We start from the raw sequence: 22,650 nt of genomic DNA on the forward strand, positions 1-22,650 counted from the left end.
CCTTTCCTGGTTAAATAAATTCACATTTTTAATATTTATGTACACTAAATGTATACATTCTAAGTCCAAATAATAAATACATCTAATATATATACAGTAATATTAAATGAAGTATTTAATATTCTTAAATAAATACATATTTTAAAATATCTGCTTTTGAAAATAGCATATTGTGCATGATTCAATTTCTATTTGCCATTTCATAGATGTCATTGTTATGACTGTAGATGTTTTAAGACAAACCTTTTATTTTTATTTTTTTAACTGAACTAGCGGCAACATTTTTCTGGTTAGGGCAGCATGTTAGTCAACTGTTTCAAAAGACTTTTGCTCTTTATCAAACACAGCTAACACTCTACAGTCAAAGCGCCACTCCTGAAAACACGTCTCCAGATTATCTTAGGTGTCTTTGTTAAAGGACTGTCTGGTGGGTCCCACATGGAGAAAGGACTTGTCACATTTTAAAAACTCTGACAGCCTTTGCTCTTGTTGTTGCTTCATGAGGGGGAAACTGGCTGTAGCTTTATACATACTTGCTTGCATGCTTCCAGGCTACAGTTTATTGCTGATTGAGGACAGACGTGGTCATGTGGAGTAAAACCTCCCAGGGCTACTTCATTATATACAGAGATGTATAAAGTACTGGAGTAAAGGAGTGGAGTAGAAGTACAAGTGCTATATCAAAAAACTGACTTGGCTAGAAGTTGAAGTGTTCTTTAAATACCATACTTAAGTGAAAGTACTAAAGTATTCAAAATGTTTTGTACTTAAGTATTGCAACTAGAAGTATGTAAAAAAATTCTACTCAAGTACTGAAAGCAGGGGTGGACTGGGTCAAAAATTCAGCCCTGGCATTTTCTGTCCAGACCAGCCCGCTACATTATCAGCAGACCCTACAAACAGTAGAAGTCCACAAATCTCACAGCATCTCCTGCATACTACAAAGGAGTCCTATTCCTTGATAGCAGTTAACAAATAAAGCACGTAACTATGAACTCAAGGACTAAAACTGACAGCTATAGCAATCAATCAATCAGTCTTTATTCATTATAAATCACAACAGAAGTTATGTCATGACGAGACGGGTGGGACGAGACGAGACTAAACGGGAAGAATCCTCATGCTACCCTTTCAGTTTTTAGTCTGTGACTGTGAAAATCTTTTGGTGTAAGCCGAGCATTAGTTAAAACCTGTCTCCCTCTCTCTCTCTCTCTCTCTCTCTCTGTCTCTCTCATCATAGAAGAACTTCTAGCAGGTCAGGAAAATATAAAGAGACATTTATGAATTACCAATTGGCATTTTATCACACATATAGTATGTTTATTACATTATTAAGTCATCATCACAAATCAAGCATGAATTCATAGAACATTATAAGACACATGACATACTCAACAAATCAGAGACGTCTCAGTAGCCAAAAGGTGGAGAAGTGGAGGCAGTAAGAGAGCAAGTCCTCGGACATGGACAGACAGGAAACAGCTCCTCAGGCTCTCACATGTCGAGTGGTCAACCTGAGAGGGACATGGATACATTATTAATTCTGAAAAATAAAGAAAATGTTTTTCCTCTGTCCTGCATCTAGAGTTGAAAACTTTTTGGATGGAGAATTGATAATTTAGTGTAAATAAGTACACCATTAAGGATCAACACATAAGCACAATACAACTTCTAAAAGCATCAATCCAATGACAAATAATAGAAAGTACTCCACCCATATTGTGTGATGTTTTTTGATTCTGTTTGCTATGGAAACAGAGACTGCGGACGTTAGCAGCTGTGGACTAGCTTAGCTAAATCATCTTAATAATAATCCATAATATCACAACTGGGCATATTTAAACAAAATCAACCACAACTACAGTGGTTGATTTTGTCACAGCCCTTCAACTCTGGGCTAATATGTGTGCTAAAATATGCAGTTAATTAGGGTCACATCACATTCAAATGTAAAAACGTTTTCTACTTGTTTTGGACACGTCTCCAAATGTAGCCTATCAGCCCCAGGCTAACGTTACTGACCATGTACGCCCCACTGCGCTCTCTCCGGCGCAGCAGCACCTGGCGGGGTGGTGACCTCGGCACCAAATAGGTCGGTCAGGTTGGAACATTAGCAGCTTCCACTTCAGAGACTTAGCTTTTTAACCGCAGTTTTTCAGCGGCACGGCGCGTTTCTTGCGCTTATCCATTTTAAACTCAGCGGCAGCCCGTCCCGCCACTCCGCCCATGCATGAGGTCCCGCCCACCTGGTTTGTGTTGTGATTGACAGCCTGTCAGGGCTTCTCTGAGCCTGTCAGCCCATGATTTGATTGACAGTGACACACAGACCAATAATATGTGCCGAAGCTGGCTACACACTACTAGTTTCCTGAGTCTAATTGGTCAGCCCAATGGGAGAGAGAAAAACAAAAAAACATAGCCGAACCGGACCGGCCCACATTGGTTCAAACTGTCCCCGGTATCCAGATGCCTCCACCCTGACTGAAAGTAAAAGTACAAGAAACGTAAACGACAAGTACTGTGTTTTATATTATTTCAATATTTATTCAGGCACAATCTAATGTATAGTGTTACAATGTTCATGGTAGAGTTCATTTTTGTTCATTCTTTTGGACAGTCACCCTCGTATATTCTTTTTTTTCTTCTCTGCGACTACAGTAAATTGGGAGTAAACATTGTGTTTTGTAGTTGCATTTGTGTTTGACGATTAAATGTTTCTTTTAACAAAATGACATCCTTTCACCAAGAGAAAGAAAAAAGCCTCGCCCCAAATACAAACAGTGGCCAAGAAGTGATCCAGTCTACAAAACACATTGTTACTCCTAATTTGCCTGTATTTTGTGTGACCAACATCATCCAGGAACTGACAGTGTAGGTGGCCAGTTTAGACCACTGGCCTACTTCCCTAATTCTCAATCAGAAATCAACCATCTGCCACAAAAACTGAACACAAACATCTGAATTTGTGCTTTCTACTTCTGATCATAATTAACAATGCTGTTTGGTTTGTTAGCATGGGCTCTAAAATTAACACCGCAAATCCCGCCAAATGAAAATACATTCTGGCGTGTATAAAAAAAACTCACTAGCCCAGGTGGCCGGTGGCTAGTGATCTATAGTCATCATTTCGCGGGACGCGTGATCGCGGTTGCTACTAATGGAAACCCGCACGGCGCGTGCTCTCACGGTCAAACAGCTTTCCCGGCCGCGTCGCGTGAGCGTGGCGTGTTGGTCTGTCCCTGCACGCGCTTTACCCACCGGGAGTGTGTCAAAGCCGTGCGTTTAGCCCGCCAGACATTTTTCCCGGTGTTTCCCTTCTAAACTGCTTCTACATGTACAATATGCTACGTATTAATTAGTTTCGCTTTGTCTTTTTTACGACCGGCAGTTTGCACAGGGATTTTATTTTGAAAACCACCGCGATTCTTTTTGCTTTTCCTGTGTCTGGCTTTCCGCCCCTCGAGGTACCTGGGGAATTGACGCGTGCTGCTCCAATGTTTAATGTTTTTTTATTTTATTGTTATGTACAAAAAATGGGTCATTTTAGACCCTGAGAGTAGTGTAGGGTTAATGATTAATGAAATGTTTAGGATATTTTTTGTATGTACTTAAGTTCCCAACTCATTGTAAGATTAATGTCAAAGCTTAGTATAAAATAGTCAAAATTCATTCAATTGCTCATATCTGGTTTTTGTCTCAGAAAAAATGTGGCTAGTAGAATATTTGATTGGCTGGTAACTGTCAGGAAACTTACCAGCCAAAAGTGTAATTCAGAAAAGCCCTGTTTGTTCGGAATCTCTGATGTTTAGGAAAAGTTTTGTGCATTTTGTCAATGGGTCTATTCTGTTCAGGGAGTGTAGACAAGCATGAACAACACCACACAACCCTAAGACCAAAGCAGCTAAAGTAGGTTCGCCACACTGGTGCAAACACCGGGCTACTGAATCTCATAAAGTTTTTATAATCGCTGTTTGAAGAAATCTCCAACAAACAAATTCATTTACTATCGATTAATTTAGGGATTCTTTTTTGTATAGATTAGTTACATTAGTCGTTTTACGTGGTCAGAAACATTGTTGCTCACGGTCCCAGAATATAGGATGGTGGAGGTAATGGTTTTGTCCCAAAACTAAAATATATTCAATTTACAAGTTACATACAAAAAGATACATTTAGAAAAAGCCTGATGAAATGACCGTCAGAAGAAGTGTTGAGAATCTCGTTTAGAGAGTGTCATAAGTGATCTATCAGGTTCAAGGGTCACATTAAAGAAGGGTGCACAAAACACACTTTCACTAACCTCTCAATCCACGTTTTGACAGTTTTTAAAGATCCGCAAACCCGTTACTGCACATTTCAACTGGAGACCTTTTGCAGGGGACTTCATTAATGCATTACACCACGCTTAAAAAAGGAAATGCAAAAACAGCGATTTGACTTTTAATTCATTGTTGTACAAATAAACATTTTAAACAAATGTAACGTCTAAAAACATCACCCCATGATCCCAACACTTGTACAAATCATCAGTCCGTGTGCTGATATGTCAGATAGTCCTCTCTGTGCTGTGTGATCCAGCACCGACAGCTGACCAGTGCCTGTAAGACCTGCAGTGAGATCTCCAGAGGATAACTCTGTGTGGGTGTCCCCCCTTACTTTGAACTCGTTAATCATCAGTGGGCCCATCACTTCGGCCTTCTTGGCCTCCAGCTCGGCCAGAGCCTGAGCTCTCTTACTGCATACCCTTCCCTCTCCAATTGCTTCTCAATCCACTTTGGCGTTTTGGCGTACGAGTCCGCCACCTCCCTGGCCTCGATTCCTCCTCTCCTCGTCCGATGGTGGAAACAGTGAAGGAGCTGAACGTTGCCCATGTCTTTGGTCCTCTTGGTCATGCACACACGGACTTTCTTGGGAGCTCCGGTTGTTTCTGTGCTGTAGACGCTGGTGTGTGCCGAAGCCCTGCACGAACTGAACCACGCTTTACGCGCCAACGATGAAGGGGGGTGGGGTGTGTATTCGCCTCACAGGTGAGGGGCGGTAGAAGAGGCCAGCATGCCGACTTCTTCCCCACCTACCCCCACCCCACCACCCCCCCCCACACCCCCACCCCCCCACACCCCCCCCCCCCCCCCCCACCCACCACCCCAACACCTACCTTTTTTTTTTTTCGTTACCCCCCCCACCCTCCCCCCCCCCCTCTCGATGCCCTCGGCTCTCTGAGGTACGCGTTGTTCGTCCACCTCCACGTTGCAGAACTTGTGAGGTGGTGTGGCCGCATCGATCACCCTGGCTCGGTCCCGGGGCCTCAGGGCAGCTTCTCTCTCCAGCTGGCAGTAGCACCAACCAATCTTGCCCGCAGAGGCAGTAGTCACACATGGAGGGGCTTTCTCTCCGTCGTCTACCTCCTCTCTTCTCTGGTGCCGAAGCACACGACGCTTCTCGACACAACCTTCGGCATGTTTCACTTAGATCAATCACACAACAACAACAACACGTACGATAAAGAAAGACCTGCTAACTACAACACAGACGCCATGACGACGACAAAATTCTCCCTGAAAACTATATTAAACTAACCATACAGTGTCTTGGACCCTTTCTTGTGTATGGGTGGAGATTGTACACTGGGTCAGGGTCGGACTAGGAACAAAATCCGACCCTGGCATTTTTTCTCTGGACCGGCCCACCATTGGAGATGTTTGGTGTTTAGCTCGGTAGCTTAAGCAACCGCTCCATATGTGAAGGCTCGCTGCGGGGGCGCAGGTTCGACTCCCGACCTGTGCGGCCCTTTTCCGCATCTTAACTCGGATTTTCTCTGCTCCTCCTTTCCTCTTTTTAGATCCTCTGTCGTCCATAATTTATTGTAATTAATATTCGTGAAACATACAGTATGAAGTTTATCTATAGACTGTATATGAGTCTATCCCTGCTTCGGTTTCACATAAACCTAGCGGCTGCATGGACGCATCCATTTGAGGGAGCAGGGGAGGGGGCACCACACCTGTGGTGCTGAAATACGCACAGCGATCTGGCCGTACAGCAGCTGATTGAGATTCCAAATACACAAAATGAAATGAAATAAACCACGAAAAACTAGGTTTTAAATCAACAAGCAAATGCCATAGAATAAGTGCTCTACAGTTACCAAAATCAGTCACAGTGTAAATGGTAATGTAGGGCAGCGGCCTGTTGGCGTCAGTAGAGGGCGCTAGTGTATTGTTTTGTGCCCTCAGTGGTTTGGCGAGTGTAGCCGTTTGTCCTAGGAGGGCCACCGTAGTTTGGGGTGTGTCGCGCGCACAGGTGCCATTTCGGTCAGGTGTTTGTTGCTCTGTGCTGAGGAGTTGCCAGCCTCCGTGACTGTGAATGTGCAATAAACGACGGTGTGGTCCGGGCCGCAAATACGACAGCCGTGTCTGACTCGTCCCTCCTCTATACCCCCCAAACGCAACAAAACACAACGCAGAGCCCCTGGGTGGAATGGCCGGGTTACAGTAACATATAAATCATCTTACCTTTACGCAGAACCAGCGAACCAGAGTTTGTTTACTGATATATCAGTAGTTTCGTCCAGATAGAGGGAATATGGAGACTCACCAACATCTTCCTTTAACTCCTCTCTGAAATGTGGTGCCAGAACAGATGTGATGACAGCTGTACACTTTGTCCTGTGCATCTTGAACGCGCCCATCTCCTCTTGGAGTATATCTGACAGGTCCTGAACGGCATCGATGGACGTGTGGTACGTTTCTGGTCGTCTTTGACTGTGCCTGCTCCTCCACCAGGCGCATCTATGGCGCACGAGAAAAAAGTTCGCTTCGGTCAGGTTGTTGTGGGCTGCTCTGGTCCAAAATGCCAGGGCCGATTTTTTGTCCCAGTCCGCCCATGACCACAACCCTAAAACCAAAGCAGCTAAATGGAATTCAGCCACCTGTGCAAACACCTGTGCTTTAATACTCATAAAGTTGTTTATAATCCTGTTTAGAAGAAATTACAACAAAAAAAAATTTCACTATCGATTAATTCTAGGGATTATTTACATTTAGTCTTTTACGTGTCAGAAACATTGTTGCTCACAGGTTCCCAATAACTCTTGCAGTAACTTGTTTTGTCCCAGAACTAAAATATATTCAATTTACAATCATATAAAAAAAGATACATTGTATAAAAAGCCGATGAATGACCTAAAGAAGTGTTGAGAAATCTCTTTAGAAGAGTGTTTCATAGTCTATCATTCAGAGGGTCACATTTAAGAAGTGTGCACAAAAACACACTTTCAATACCTCTCAAACCAGTTGACAGTTTTTAAAGATCAGCAAACCTCGACTCACAATTTCAAACTGGAGACCTTTGCAGGGACTTCATTACATGTCATTACACCACGCCTAAAAAAGAAATGCAAAAACAGGCTGATTTGATCTTTTAATTCGTTTTTGTACAAAATAACATTTTAAACAAATGTAAAGTCTTAAAACATCACCCCATGATCCCCAACACTTGTACAAATCATCAGTCCTGTGCTGATATGTCCAGATATTGTCCTCTCTGTGCTGTGTCGTCCAGACCGACAGCTGACCAGTCCTGTACAGACCCTGCATGGATCTCCAGAGGATAACTCTGTGTGTCCCTCCCTCTACTTGAACTGATTATCAATCAGTGTGCCCTTCATCTTCGCCTTCTTGGCCTCCAGCTCGGCCAGCTCCTGGAGCCTCCTCTTACTCATACCTTTCCTCTCGAGCTGCTTCTCAATCACTTTGGCGTTTTGGGCGTACGAGTCCGCCACCTCCCTGGCCTCGATCTCCTCCTCCTCCTCGTCGATGGTGGAAACAGTGACGGAGCTGAACTTGCCCATGTCTTTGGTCCTCTTGGTCATCATCACACGGACTTTCTTGGGAGCCTCCGGCTGTTTCTGGCTGTAGACGCTGGTGTTGCCGAAGCCCTGCCCGAACTTGACCACGGCTCCGTCCACGATGAAGGTGGCCGGGTTGTTCTTCTCCTGGTGCTGGTAGAAGAGCAGCAGGCCGCACTTGCCGCACTTCTTGCGGTACTGCCTCTCGATGCCCTCGGCTCTCTTGAGGTACGCGTTTTCGTCCACCTCCACGTTGCAGAACTTGTGAGCGTGTTTGGCCGCATCGATCACCCTGGCTCGGTCCCGGGGCCTCATGGGCAGCTTCTCCAGCTGGCAGTCCAGCACCAACACCATCTGCCCACAGAGGCAGTAGTACACATGGAGGGGCTTCTCTCCGTCGTCGTACTCCTCTCTGTCTCTGGTGTCCGAGCACACGACGCTTCTCGACACAACCTTCGGCATGTTTACGCACTTAGATCATCAACAACAACAACAACAACAGTACGAGTAAAGACAGACCTGCTAACTACAACACAGACGCCATAACGACGACAACACACACTTCCTGTGTAAGTCCCCGTCACTGTTCGTACCAGAAACCGAGTCGTCTGACTTCAGTTCCGCCTAGGCACACATCAGTCACACGTGTGAAAATGTTTTATTCTTACCCTTAGAAATAATAAAAATCCCGAGGATAGACCGGGGATAAATCTGAGATGACAGAAAGGATGAGAAACAAAACATGTGCCTCAAGCCAGTGTTTTACAGAAAGGATGAGAAACAAAACATGTGCCTCAAGCCAGTGTTTTAATGGTTGCGTGTTTTTCGGTCAAATGCTCAGCCACATGGGCGTGCCAAGTAGGGGGGCACATATAATAGATAATAATAATATAATATATATCACAAGATTATCATTTAAGCTTATGAGAACTGAGATTTGCTGCATATTCATTTTACACTAGTATTTGTGGTAGAGGTTTGACTGTTTTTGAGAAAGATGGTGTTAAAGAGTCTGGCAGCTGTAAACTACTAGAACTGGCTGCCAACCACGTGTAACCATGGCAACGGAAAGATAATAAAATTTTATTGACTGCTTGTCAACAATGTGTCAATGATAGCATTATTTTCAAGCCAGATTAAGGCAAGGGAGGGAGAGAGACGAGTTTAGAGTGACCTACTGAATCAAAGTGATGAAAGATATCAGGGGACTTGGCCGGACCCAAAGAGTTCAGTTCAGACAGCTAGAGTACATACTGCAACAGCAGTTTTTTATTTATAGACTTTCATGTAATAGTTGGAAAACACAGGTGTTGGCAATGATACTTATTAAGGTTCCATTCAGGTCAAGGGTCAGGTCACGTTGGAACTAAACCTTAATTAGTCTCATTGGAAACACTCGTGTTTCTGCTGTGAAGAAGAAGGTGGTGCATATAGGCCATTAGTTCAACAGTATGTGTGATTTAGTTTTGAGAAACTAGAGCTTTTACTCCCCCAGCTTTGAGTCCATTTACAGTGAACACTGTCTTATTTAATGGATACCTTGCTGACTTAATGAGCTTCGGTAGATTAGTTCATGCATTCCCATAATTTAATCATTTTGCCTCTTGATATAAGTGGGTTGACATTTTCAGAAAAAAAAAAAAAAATCTTGGCACCAGTGAAAGTGCGCCTTCAAGGACGTACTTGACCTTCCACTTGTGAATCAATTCTTTGTTGAAACAGGACTGCAGCCATAAGGACTTGAGTTTCAGTTTTTTTTATGAGTCTCCCTGTGTGTGACCTTGCTTGGATCGCTTTCTACTGCAGCACCACAGCTGAATCACGACACCTCAGCTCATTTTATACGCAGAGGCTTGAAACCCAATAGCTACACAGCTTTTAAAGTTAAACAGAGACGACATGGTCACATCAAGTAAACGTTTATTTCAACACTGAAGACAAGTACAAAATCTCTATAGACATTTGCATCCACAAATAATGCAAAAAAAAAAATAAAGGTTTCACGCTGGCGACATCACAGGATTAGGGGACTGCTGATGTAGCTGGCTCCTCACTGACAGCAGCTGGTGTCGCACGTTTTCCCTTTGCACACGCAGCCAGAGGCGCACTTGCTGCAGCCGGATGGGCAGCATGGGCAGCAGCCTGGAAACAGACAGCGACATTAAAGTACTGGTTGAGAGCAGTCCTTAGACGAGGACATTTAGGCAAGATCTTCAAAACAAAAAGGATGGTCAGCTTTCAGTTAATTAGGCACACCTGGGCAGCATACCTTCCATGTAAAATGTGATTTTAGATAGCTACACAGGATTACTAGAAAAAAAAAAAAACTAACAAATCACATCGATGCAAAGATGTTTTCTAACTTACTCTTCTTGCAGGAGGTGCAGGAACAGTCTTTGCAATTGCAGGATCCCCCGCAGTTGCAGGTTCCACCTAGAACAGATTAAAAATAAAATTAAATACAATTCAGCCGGATCATATTTCCCACTACAAACGTTATACAAAATATTAGTAACAGACACAGCTATGATCGGAGATCACTTACTCTTTGAGCAGTCACAAGGGTCCATTTTTTTTCTCAGATGATGTCGCGGTTTCTTCGTGTGAAGGTGTCTTCTCTTCGATCTCAGTCGAGTCTGTGTTGTGACTGTCTGCGAAGGAGCAGCTCTTTTATACCCTCCAGGGAACAACAGAACCGGGTGCAAAAACACGCCTGTCACGCTGCAAGCGCACACGGAGCAGATGATTACAAAGAGGTTTGTGCACACGACCTGATGGTTAACCACCCAGAAGCGGGAACACACAGAGATTCCCAGCCAGGCGAGGACGAGCTGTTGGCCTGCTGTCTCAAAATAATTACGTAAGAATGGGAACACCAAAGAAACGGAATAATTAATGTGTTTACTTTAAGAAAAACAACATGGCAGTGGAGAGAACACAGTAAACACATAATAAAGTGCGCCAGGTGAACACTTATGCCACCTGTGTCTCTCACTATAGGATAACACCATTTCCTTGTTACTCTAGGGAGCTACATGGAAGAAATAATTAATAATAAGAGTAAATAAGATGTTTCTTAATGTGGGAGCACACACTGTAGTGTGCACAAATCAGTGAGTCATGATGTCAGTTTTTGCGCACGGATTTACGAAATGCAAAAGTTTTCCGGTACAATGAAAACTTTCGATATATGAACCCCCCCTCCTCGAATTAAAGTGGTTGTGGGGCTTAATATTTAAATTAAATGGCATCCTTGTGAATTAATAGTGTCTGTGATTTATTTGACCAGTATAACAATCAAATACAGAATTATTTTTGCGTTTAATACCTTGTTTTATTTTGAAAAACTGGTGTATTTCCAGGAATCTTGCTTTAATATACAAACAGATGTTTTTAAAAATATATCCTACAGTATGAAATCACAAATTACTCATATGAGATCTTTCCTAGAGGTCGTAAATGTGATTTAAGGTTATTGTTAACGTCATGGTGAAGTTCAATAAGTACTTAATTTTCTGTCCCATGATGTTATATTATTTTCCCATCACATATAAACATCAGAGTGAGTAAAACATTTATTCTTTATTGTTTTCCCAGTGTTTCTCGGTGTTTTCGCCTCTGTGCGGTGCACACGGTACAAACAAACTTCAGCGTTGTCTCTTTCTCTCCCGCAGCTCTGCACCCGGCCGCGCTCGTGAGCAAACCAAAGTAAATAGGCGATTGTAATGTGATGCCTTCACGTACCGTGTGCTGCAGGAAATTGAATGCATGGGCCGAGCGCACAGAAAACTAGTTTTTTTTCGGTTGTTTGCGTGACTGTTCTTTTTTTTTCTTTCTTTCTTTTTGCCTGATACCTAAGGCGCCATGCAAAATGTCTGTATATATGTGAAGATTATCACAAGCTGTGACGACGAAGTAAACTCCCTAAAAGCTTGTTATGAATCCTATGGCGATACTTAACATGCTCACTTCACCACTGAACACTATTGTACTCTTACATACATGTTTTTATGTTGGTTTAGCCAGCACACATTTCACAAACAGGCGACTGTTTACATTCACTGCCCTCGGATGTTGCAGATTGTGGTGGGAGCCTGAAGGCAACATTGTCCCCTTTTTTTTGCGCTCGCCACCGTCTGACTGTGTTTGTCCTCTGAAGTGATTGTGTGTGCGTGCATGTCAGTGTGTAACGAGCTGAGTCATTATAGAATATGACTGGTGCAAATCATCACTGAGTGTAACGAGAAGAATGAAAGAAATTTAGGGCGGAGTGCAGATTTTTTAAGAAACAACTAGAATGTCAATGAAGACTTATAAATCAGAATCCTGAAACTATATTTATTGTATTTTTATATTGTATATTGTTGAATAGGTGATACTATTTATGATGTGTAAGACAGGTGGTGTTTAAACTCCCAGAGCTTTTATTTCAAATTAAAATTAAAGATAAGATCCCAATTCACACAGAAAAATGTATAACTGACACATATGTACAGTTTCCCACTCCATGTCATCTATTATAGATAGATAGATAGATAGATAGATAGATAGATAGATAGATAGATAGATAGATAGATAGATAGATAGATAGATAGATAGATATAATAATAAATAAATACATAGAAAAGCTCTTCAGAACATTAATTAAGCTGATTAAGCCCAGCACATTATTAAGCTGATTAATCTTGTCTGTTAGGCTTTGTTTGAGTTCCGTTTTTTAAACTTGTAAACGGAAGTTTTAATTTGTCATTATCCTTAGTTTATGTTATTATATATTATTATATTAGGATGTAGGCGATTACGAGGTTTGTATAATAAATACAAAAGCTCTTCAGAACATTAATTAAGCTGATTAAGCCCTGTAATTCCCCAGATTGTCTGTTAGGATTTAGTTTGAGTTCCGGTTTCTAAACTTAAAAACGGAGGTTTTAATATGTCATTCATCCTTTGTTTATGTAACTGATATTTAAATATGTCATTTTCATTTGGCAACAGCTTAAAGTATCCAAATGATAATGATTAATTAATTAATATTTATTCTGGAACATTAGGGGGTGATAACATGAAAGATGGCAGTGGGTTAGAGAAGCGAGCTTGTGACCAGAAGGTCACAAAGTCTGTGGATAATCTATGAATAATCACAGCATCTGTAATTGCGTCTGTTTCCAAAGAGCTGATTGTGCAATCACAGGAAAGTCCAGTCACATCCATTTTTACTCAGTGTTCCTGGCACCGCCTCATGTTTCAATAAACTGCTGTGTTTCGAGTTAGATTAGGTTTAAACAGCTTACACAGCATCTGTCTTACACAGCATAAACGGTATCACCTATTCAACAATACAATAAATAGAGTTGATGTTATCACAGAAATATGTGGAATCTGATTTATATATCTTTGTGACATTCTATGGTGTTCTTAAGAAATCTGCATTCTGCCTAAATTTCTTTCATTTTACTCGTTACACCGTGGTTGTACTTTTGACAGTTGTCATATATATCATACTCAGCATATTACGCACTGGCGTACCCACACACACTCACTTCAACTGCGTGTGAGGAAACACCAGTCATGTATGTAAGAGTACAGTAGTGTTCAGTGCTGAAGTGAGCATGTAAGTATCTCCACCGCTCCAGTGGAGCTGCTCAGTGGCTGGCACTTAAGACTGTGGTTGTGCTGGGCAGCTTCCAGGTGTGAGTGCGTAACTGTGTGAATGTGAGCAGGGCGTTCCTGCAAAAGAGAGCCTCACTCTCAGTGAACCTACCCTGAATAAATAAAGGTTAAAAAAAAAGGCAGCATAAATTTAGAGAAAGACACACTGAGGCACACTGCAGGCAAAGGTCTGTTTGTGTCAAAGACCTCAAGAGGGAGACATCTCCACATTATTATAGATACACAGAACTTTTACTTGCAGGAGAGCTAATTTAAAATGTTTGTTCTAGACGTACTTAAATATTTAAGACCTTTGTTTAACAGGTAAGTAATCATTTGGAGGCAAACAGTGTACACATAACTGGCAATCTTCCAATTTACTGTAATATTTAAGATGATGGATATAAAAGGGAAGGATATCAAACACACAAGCACAAGCAAACACATGCAATTTTTACTTTTACTTTGAGTTTTGCCTTAATGTGCAGGCAAGCTCTTACTTTCACTTGTATTTCTTGCCAGTGAGAGCAAGAGAGACAGAGAGAGAGAGAGAGAGAGAGAGAGAGAGAGAGAGAGAGAGAGAGAGAGAGAGAGTGTGTGTGTGTTGGTGTGTGTGTGTGTGTGTGTTGTGTGTGTGTAAAGGGCAGACTGTACTGGGGGAATCTGATCCTAAAGACCAGTGTGGGACAGGGTACGTGGATGGCCAAAAATGACATGCTTACACCTGCAGTTTTATTTCTTTTAAAGAAATCTAAAGTGGTTTAAAAAAAGCAATGCACTAAGAATGATTGCTAAAATGCCATTTCTAATTACTTATGAAGGGGATGATATTAGCAAAAATAAAAAGCAAACATTGAATGAATCCTGCTGTCACTGAGCTCCTTGTTATTGCTGAACATGCTGGGATCTTGTTCCATCATGGCTGATGTGTATCTCCGCTCAGCATACTTACTGAGTCACTAAAATGAAGCAAAGAAGACTTCCAAATCATTACCACCTCTTGAGAAAAGTTTCTTTTACATTTGTGGAAAACTTGCTGGAATGCAGGGTAATTTTCTATCAGCAGGGTGCGATTCATCCACCACTAAACAATTTGAACATAAGGCCACGTGTCTTCTGTCACAAATCATATGGTGGACACGCTGTGTGTGGAGGAGAAGAAGTCAAGCTCTTTGAAGGTCACACACTTCAGACATCTGGTCCTGGTCCTGAAGCAGGTCAGTTCAGCAGTAATAAACGATTTGGCATGAGCTCTTTTACAAATAATGTCTGAAAAACCCCAAACTGTACAGAGTACAACAAAAAACAAGCTGCAAAAGCTTTTAGTGCATGTGATATATTTTGTTTTCACGTGAAGGCTAATCATTGATGTATTCTTTTGCTGACCTATTTAATTTATAGCAGTAATATTTGTAGGCTGTGTGTTTTACTGTGCATGCTGATGGTAATTATTTGGAATCATTCATTTGGGTTAAGTAAAATGAAGATAAGACTAAATTTGATGCATAAAAAAGGTATCGATCAGTTAAACAAGATAAATGATGCAGTTTTGATGACCACTTGAAAAGTAGGATTTGTAATAAATAGAAAAAAAATGAAGAAGTACGTAAATTGATGATAGTAACGACGGAAGATGGGATCCTGGGGGGTCAGGTTAAGGGTAGTGGGGGGGGGGGTGGGTGGTTGATGACGGTTGAGGGGGGGCAAGCGGGGTCAGGCGGGGGGGGGGTGTGGGGTGGCCTGGTGTCAGAGCATTTGAGGTACAAGGACAGTCGGTTTGAGGACGCATGCAGTGCTGGGTAGAGGGTGATAGGAGTGGGCGTTTGGGGTTGTCGTCAGGGGGTTTGCAGCTGGAATTTGATGTCATAAGGGTGTGTTTGGGTTGGGGTTGGTGTTTAACAGGTGGGGGCTGGGCTGTCCGTTGTAGTTTAAGGGTAGTGGTACATTTTGTGTTTGGTAAGATCCTGATTGTTGGGTGTTTTAACGTTTGTTTGTGGCCTGGTGTTCTGTTCGGTTGTTGGTTGGATGTGGTTGTTTGTTTTTTTGTTTTTTTTTTTTTTTTTTTTTTTTGTTTTTTTGTCTTTTTTTTTGTTTGTTTTTTTTTTTTTTTTTTTTTTTTTTTTTTTTTTTTTTTTTTTTTTTTTTTTTTTTTTTTTTTTTTTTTTTTTTTTTTTTTTTTCTGTGTCATTTGCAAATGAATAGAGTCAATAAGTTTAACACACAGTTGTATTATCAAGGAGTATGGTACAGGTAAGATTCCTGAATTTGATTGTGTTTTAACAATAGTTTCCTGCTTCTGTTTATAAGCTGTAATGTTAAGTGTCTACATAGGCTAAGTGCTAACACATTTAACTAACTACCTTTGCACATAGTCTGTTCTCCTTTACACACATCTCAAGTGCAAGGCTGCATGCTGTACATTCCTCTTCACAGACTGAGCCATGGATCATGTGCTGAGCATTGCTGACAATTATATCTTCACTCCGTATGTTTACCCGACCTCATGGCCCGAGGACGGGGCTCTGCGTCAGATAATCACCCTGTGGGTGCTGACCAACCTGGGGCAGAGCTGCTTTACATGGGCTTTGGTGCACTTGCTTTCTACTATGTGTTTGACCCATAAACTCATGAAACATCCATATTTTATTAAGGTAAGCTTGTTTATTATGGACCTGGTTGAATTGTAGACAAAGAAAACTAAAGAAAAATCCTAATCCTAATCCTGTGTATCCTTGACAGAACCAGGTAAGACAAGAGATTCAACTAGGAATGACCGCCATCTTCTGGATGAGCTTCCCCACAGGGCCCTTTTCTTCTGGGAGGTCAGGGGTCACAGCAAACTTTATGACAACATCAGTGATCTTCTCTGGGTGAGACAACGTTCATCGAAACCTTAAATTCCAAAACAGGGTTCATGTTCAACTGAATCAACCATTCATCAGCTCAGTCATTTTGTGAACTGACTAATAGCAGCCATTGATCAAAGATTTCTCATTTGTTGAATCAGGTTAGTAAAACAATTAGTCCTAATGAAACCATTAACCTTCTTGTGTTGTGTTTTTTCAGGCTGGCCCGGGGTGTTCCTGAGCATTGCTGGTTTTTGTTTTTACTGATATGTGTATCTACTGTGATACACCGGTGCATGCACCATAAGAAGATTTACAAGGTGAGCTTCAGCTGCTTATAGCTGAAAGCTGTTCAAAGCTCAGCACTGTGGGCATTTTAGCATCTTTTAGCCCATTGTTTTGGTCTTACAGTCAACAGCTTAACTGTTGTTTTTTTTGGTTCAGTATCAATAGGGCTATGAAATGACTAACACCTTATCACATCTATTTGTTAACTGCCTGTATTAGTTATTGAAATTAAAATATTAATTCATGTAATTTAAAAGTTACAGAAAGCTGTGATCTCTTCATAATACTTTCTGATTCTGGCTTCTTTTTTGTGTACCTTGTTCTGCCTTGTGCTTTTCCCCTTCAGCATTTACATAAGCAACCCATATATTCAAGATTCCTACACCTTTTGCCAGCCATGCCTTCCACCCACTCGACGGCTTCCTGCAGACTTACCTCATGTTTACCCTTTCATCTTCCCCCTCACAAGGTCTGTAACAGTATTGACAATTATGATGCTGTTCAAGCTTTATTACATATTTCTGTGCTGTGGTTGTTGATAAAAGTTGTCTTGAATTATTTCAGGCATGAGCACAAAATCTGGTGTCTCATGCTCTGATCAGCCTGATGTAAACTCTGTCACAAACTGTAAAATGTGTGGTTTTTGGATGTTTACATTACAGATGGTCTAACCTCTCACTCTTCATCTTTGTCAACATCTGGACCATCTCTATACATGATGGGGGACAACCGCATCCCCGGCCCGCAGATATGGATGATCAATGGAGCTGCTCACCATGTTGACCATCACCTCTTCTTCAATTACAACTATGGGCAATACTTCACGCTCTGGGATAAATTAGGAGGCTCTTATCGATACCCTTCAGCCCTGCTGCAGAGGGCCCACTGACCACATCCGTAAACTCATGAAAGAAGCTGCACAAAGTCAGTGATGTGAGCTAATGATGAACAATTGAGTCAGGAACTTTACAGAGAGGTTTGTTTTTTTTTTTTTTCCCCAATAGAATTGTGTTTGTAAATTAAATACAAAATTATTTAAAACAGGTTTAAGGGGAATTTTTCGATTTTTGGATAAAATGGTTTAAATGTGCTGACTAGAGAGAACTATAGTCTGGAATTACTGTAAAGAGTGTACCACCGTGAATAAAACAGCTAAGGTAAGCTCTTAACTAACCATATATAGGTAATGCACAGCTCTTTAATCAACTGTATGGTGTGTTTCAGATTTTTAACAAAGATCTTGTATAGAAATTGTCTATTGCTTCACAATCTGAGCATCAGAAAAAATTCTGATGTTTAGTCATATCTTCATCTGGGCTGTAATCATCTAACTGTACACATATATTTTGTTGTCCACCATCCTCATGACTTTTATATTCAAAACAAGTAAAAAGACGTTTTAGGATGAGGAGTGTTGTTGTCAACACATACAAGGACTAGACTAAACTAATGCTGTCAAAATGAAAGCTGTTTGTTGTATGAAAAAAAATCTCAAGAAGTGTAATAGGAGTTATTTTATATTTATAAAGACTACAATATAAACCCGACACCAATGCAAAATACATTTGTGCATCATTTCTGCTTTGTTGAAATATTACTCGTCTTGCAAAAATGTGAAAAGGTGTTGAATCACATTGCATCCAAATTCTCGTGTGTGTTTTGTCCGAGAGGTCTGTTCCAGATTCGTTTTCAGCTTCCGCGTGCTCGGTGTGTTTCGTGCAGGCTCTGCAGGGCGAGGTCTGTCCACTTCATCCTTGTTCCTTCACAGACTCTGTGGATCCCCTGGGTCCTGACGGGCCTCAGGAGTCACTCTCAGAACAAAGGAGAGTGTACTTTTTACTTTACTTACCAACCGTCTGATGTCATCAAGACAAAAACATGAACATTTTGAAGGACGCAAAAAAAAAAGCAGTAAGTATTTAGACAAGAAAAGTCATTCAAAAACAAATCTAATAGGCCTACATGAGGATTTGAGAGCACAGTTACTTTTTGTTGTTTTGTTGTTAATTAATGCTCATTAAGTGTGTTCTTCTCACTTCTTTATAATGCATAATTATTAGTTTTTGGGTTTTTTTACAGTCCTTGTTTTCCTTTTCGATCCTACCAATTGTAAAGGCCATACTGTACATGTTTTTAGTCAGAAAAGACTGTGCCACTTTTCTTGGTAGTAACAGATCTTTTTCTAATCATCTTCTCACTCTCCGTTTGTCCCTTTTTTTTAGCATTGCACATCACTTAGTTCAAAAGAAATAAATCCTGGATTATTATAAAGTGTCACCCAATTGTTACACAATAAAAAAGGTTTCCCAGTGAACCCAATCAGACGTTTCATTCCTCCAAAACACTGCACTGGTCCCGTTGAACCTGTCAGTCCCCTATGTTTAGCCCCACATCGGACTCAACACCTGCTTTTCACAAACATATTATGATGGGGTTTGTTTGTTTTCTGCTTATAAACATACTGTCGTTATAAACCTCCACACCAGGATGATGCAGCGACATCCCTCCTCCATTGACAACAATCGTTGTTTAAAATGTGGAAGACAAACTCTGCCTGAAGCTACAACATCAGCCTGTTTTGTGTACAGCACTTATGTGGGTGGTGACATCTCGTAGGGCAGCCTGTCCTCCCTCCGGCGTCATCGGTGAGGTCCAGCACTCTGCCGTCTCTCTGAATCTCACATGTCCCATGCTGCTCGCAGTTAGCCTCAGCTAACACTTCAGGAAGTGTTAGAAGCCCTCCACTGCTACCCTCATACATATATCACAACACTGCCTCACCAGGGAGAAGGTGACCGCCAGCACAGGGTTCGTTAAAGTCTGTTCAGTTAGATCTGAGTAGAAATGTTGACAGTGTTTCAGTTCGCAGCTGTTTGTCCACAGTCGACGCGGTGAATCTACGTCACAACTGGCGCTTGTGACAATGTAACCGATGATGCCTTCACGTGCTTTGGAAGTGCTGCGTTAGATATATAATTCTGTGTTAAATAACCGATTAAAAACCGTCACCAGTACTACTACTGAATAAAATAATGATTACATAAATTATAAACAATAACACGTGATTCTAATTGAGGTTTGTGACCGTTTTAACGAGTGTGCATGTTGACTGACAGTCTAACCGCCGCTTCGACAGAGCACGGCCGTTAAAAAAAGAACGTAACCGACCCGCACCGCCGCTAGTAGTGTTGCGTGGTTTTTTCATGGTAACCAGACTCCCCCTCTCTGAAACCGTCCCTGGCTCACACGGCAGGGTAAAGACAAGCGCGACTTTTGTGTTCTTTACTGCATTTAAAGGTAAACTATACTATCTGTCCTATTTTACATCCATCAGGCTTTCTATCGATAGTTTTCAGCTAAATTTAACGACAGTAAAGTTGACGTTAGCCAGACACAAACGTTACTTTAGCATTAAAACAAGCCGCCATTTCACTCAGAGAATAGTAAAGCCTTCTTTCGGAGTGACATACCACATGTTTGAAGCTTTAATCTTGCCTAGCGTTGCGTTAACTTCGTACACTCCCTTTTTTTTTCCTTTTCTTTCGTTTTTTTTTTCCCCTCTCCCCCCCCCCCCCCCTTCTCCCTCCCTTTTTTTTTCTCTTTTCCCGCTGCTTATCGGCCCTTTTTTCTATTTCCCCCCTTTTTTTTCCCTTCTTTTTTCCCCTCTTTTTACCTTCCTTCTCTTCCCCCTCTTTCTCCCCCCCCACTCTCCTCCCTTTTTCTCTTTTCCTTTTCCTTTCTTTTTTTTCTCTCTTACCCCCTTTTTTTCCCCCCCTTTTCTCTTCTTTTTTTTTTTTTTTTTCTTCCTCCCTCCCCTCTTTTTTTTTTTTCTGTCTTCTCTTCTTTTCCTTTTTTTTTCTTCCTCTTCGAGCCACAAGATAGAGAGAATTCCTTAACCGTAGCTGTGGAACCAATGATGTGGAAGGCACCCCCCCACATAGCTCCCTGCATTACACCAGTAAAACTACTTACCCGATGTGTTCTTCCAAAGGCATGTAAGCGGGCTGGCAGCCACCTCCTCTCCCTTTAAAAACATTCTAATCTAGACCACTCTATTTTCAAACCCTTTTAAATTTATTAACCCCCTATCACTGCTGGACATAAGAGGGTTGGACGGTGGAAACCTCTTTGTCCTAGCCAACATCTAATTCAAACTTTGGAAGTGCCCAAAAAGCACAAGCAAGGGGTTGCATAAAATTTGCCTACAACACAGCCCCCACTTGCATGTCCCCCCTAATAAGGCGGAGGGGTCTTAGGGAGGAATTTTTGGTTTCCCTATCGGGTGCTTTACGTGCTTGGACCAAGACACATATCGGTCTCTCATTATGCATTCATCATTCCTACCACGATCCAACATTATCCAACACAACATAAATGTTAAAGGTTGCAAACGCCATGGCAGGCAAAAATTTGGATCAGTTCCACCTCGATTTGTATGGACTTCTGCAACGTAAATTCTGTTATGGTTCTATCTCATGTCCTCTTCCCATGGATGGAGGACTCTACAGATAATTCTGGAGACACTGCTAAGTATGTAAGCATTTTATGATTTGCTGAAAGCTATTAGCAAGTACCATTAACTGACCTGACCACCAAACTTTCCACATTTGTAACTCTAGGATCATTCCTTTGCAGGGACCTCGGTTATGGCTTTTGGCATGGGCAAGCTTTTGGGACTAGTGCACCCTGTAGACCGCCCAAAGTTTCTGCTATACACAGAGTAATTTACCTGGTCTGACTACAAACAAAAAATCTCTCTTTATATCTATGAGAACATTTACTTTTATATTTTATACAAACGATGTCTTTTTTCACTGTCACAACATACTGGATCCCTGGGTTTTGATTTTTCATCCTATTGATTTTATATCCTGTTTGTAAAAGATTGTTCATCGTCTGAATCATCTATTTTTAAATGATGTTTACAGCTTTATTTGTGTTATCATTTAACGATTTCCAACATAGGGGGAAAGTAATAGATATTTATTAATTGATTGAAACATTAATATCTCTTTTCCTTATCTCTACATTCTGCTTTTATTATGGCAATGTATGGCTACCACTGTGTAATATTTATAATCTCATTAACCGTTAAAAACGATGTGACCTGAACAGGGGCTTTTTTTTTCTTTCTTTTTTTTTTTAACATAGCCTCACATTACAAGATTGAGAACTATTCCATCTTTTTCCTTAACCCCATTAGCATAATTAGATGTAGCTTCTTTTTTTTACATTCTACAGCAATCTAAAAAACTTCTAAATAGTGGTAATCTCTACATAAATCTGTGCGTTATTCAGTAAACCAACAACCTCAGGTTAGGGGTTGCAATGCAGACATCACACTATTTAATTAATTTTGCATTCATTTCTTTTCTTATGTATGTACCTTTTGGAAAGGTTCTCGACAGCAAAGAAAAGAAAGACACCCCTCTTTAAACCTCTTATTGTTAGTGCCCATGCACACTTGACGACAGGAATCTATAGTGATTATTTAATGGTTGGAGCAGTGCTCGGGGGGGGGGTGCTGGGTGGTTTAAGTAAACAACTACAATTATTCATTTTTATAAGGGATAACTAAACTCTGCTGTTTATCCCCTCCTGAACGCCAAATGATTGAGCTTATTCTACTCCAAATGCCTCTTCGCCTAGCCACTTAATGTAAATCCTGTTCAAACTTGACCAACTTGAAGTCCATTTTTGATTACGTCAGATTTAATCACTTATACAATTGAACATAATTTAAAACCGTTTCCCTTAGGCATTTAATCGGATCAAGCTTTTAATTTACTTTGATCTTTTCCTCACCTAATGGCACTATCGGGTTCTTGTCCCAGCTGTGGTTGAAGCCGCCGCACCGTTTCCACCTGTCCCATCGTGTGTTAGCCTGTCCCCTCGATTTGTATTCGGCGGACTTCTTTGTCTTGCGTTTGCCATCCGCCTTCTTGTCAAATTGTCGTCACTTCTGTTCCAACCCGATGGTCCCCCGGCCGCTCTGCTGTCTCTGAATTTCTTGAGACACTG

The 22,650-nt window shown here is 41.3% G+C and overlaps 2 protein-coding genes and 2 pseudogenes across 2 annotated transcripts; 1 reads left to right on the forward strand and 3 right to left on the reverse strand.

The window, feature by feature from the left end:
* Nucleotides 1-4,494: 4,494 nt before the first annotated feature.
* LOC113744203 (UPF0428 protein CXorf56 homolog) lies at nt 4,495-6,688 on the reverse strand (annotated as a pseudogene).
* A 717-nt stretch (nt 6,689-7,405) lies between these two features.
* Nucleotides 7,406-8,478, reverse strand: steep1 (STING1 ER exit protein 1). Its single transcript, XM_010754820.3, has one exon. It carries the CDS (start codon nt 8,306-8,308, stop codon nt 7,631-7,633), a length of 678 nt encoding a protein of 225 aa, XP_010753122.1. The 5' UTR covers nt 8,309-8,478; the 3' UTR covers nt 7,406-7,630.
* Nucleotides 8,479-9,749: 1,271 nt separating this feature from the next.
* Nucleotides 9,750-10,549, reverse strand: mt2 (metallothionein 2). The gene is made up of 3 exons (XM_027272528.1): nt 10,392-10,549; nt 10,214-10,279; nt 9,750-9,988 (listed from the first exon to the last, which is right to left on the reverse strand). Exons 1-3 carry the CDS (start codon nt 10,414-10,416, stop codon nt 9,897-9,899), a joined length of 183 nt encoding a protein of 60 aa, XP_027128329.1. The 5' UTR covers nt 10,417-10,549; the 3' UTR covers nt 9,750-9,896.
* Nucleotides 10,550-15,791: 5,242 nt separating this feature from the next.
* Nucleotides 15,792-17,561, forward strand: LOC113744002 (lathosterol oxidase-like; annotated as a pseudogene).
* Nucleotides 17,562-22,650: the final 5,089 nt, after the last annotated feature.

The sequence above is a fragment of the Larimichthys crocea genome, chromosome XXI, assembly GCF_000972845.2.
Source record: "Larimichthys crocea isolate SSNF chromosome XXI, L_crocea_2.0, whole genome shotgun sequence".
Taxonomy (NCBI): Eukaryota; Metazoa; Chordata; class Actinopteri; family Sciaenidae; genus Larimichthys; species Larimichthys crocea.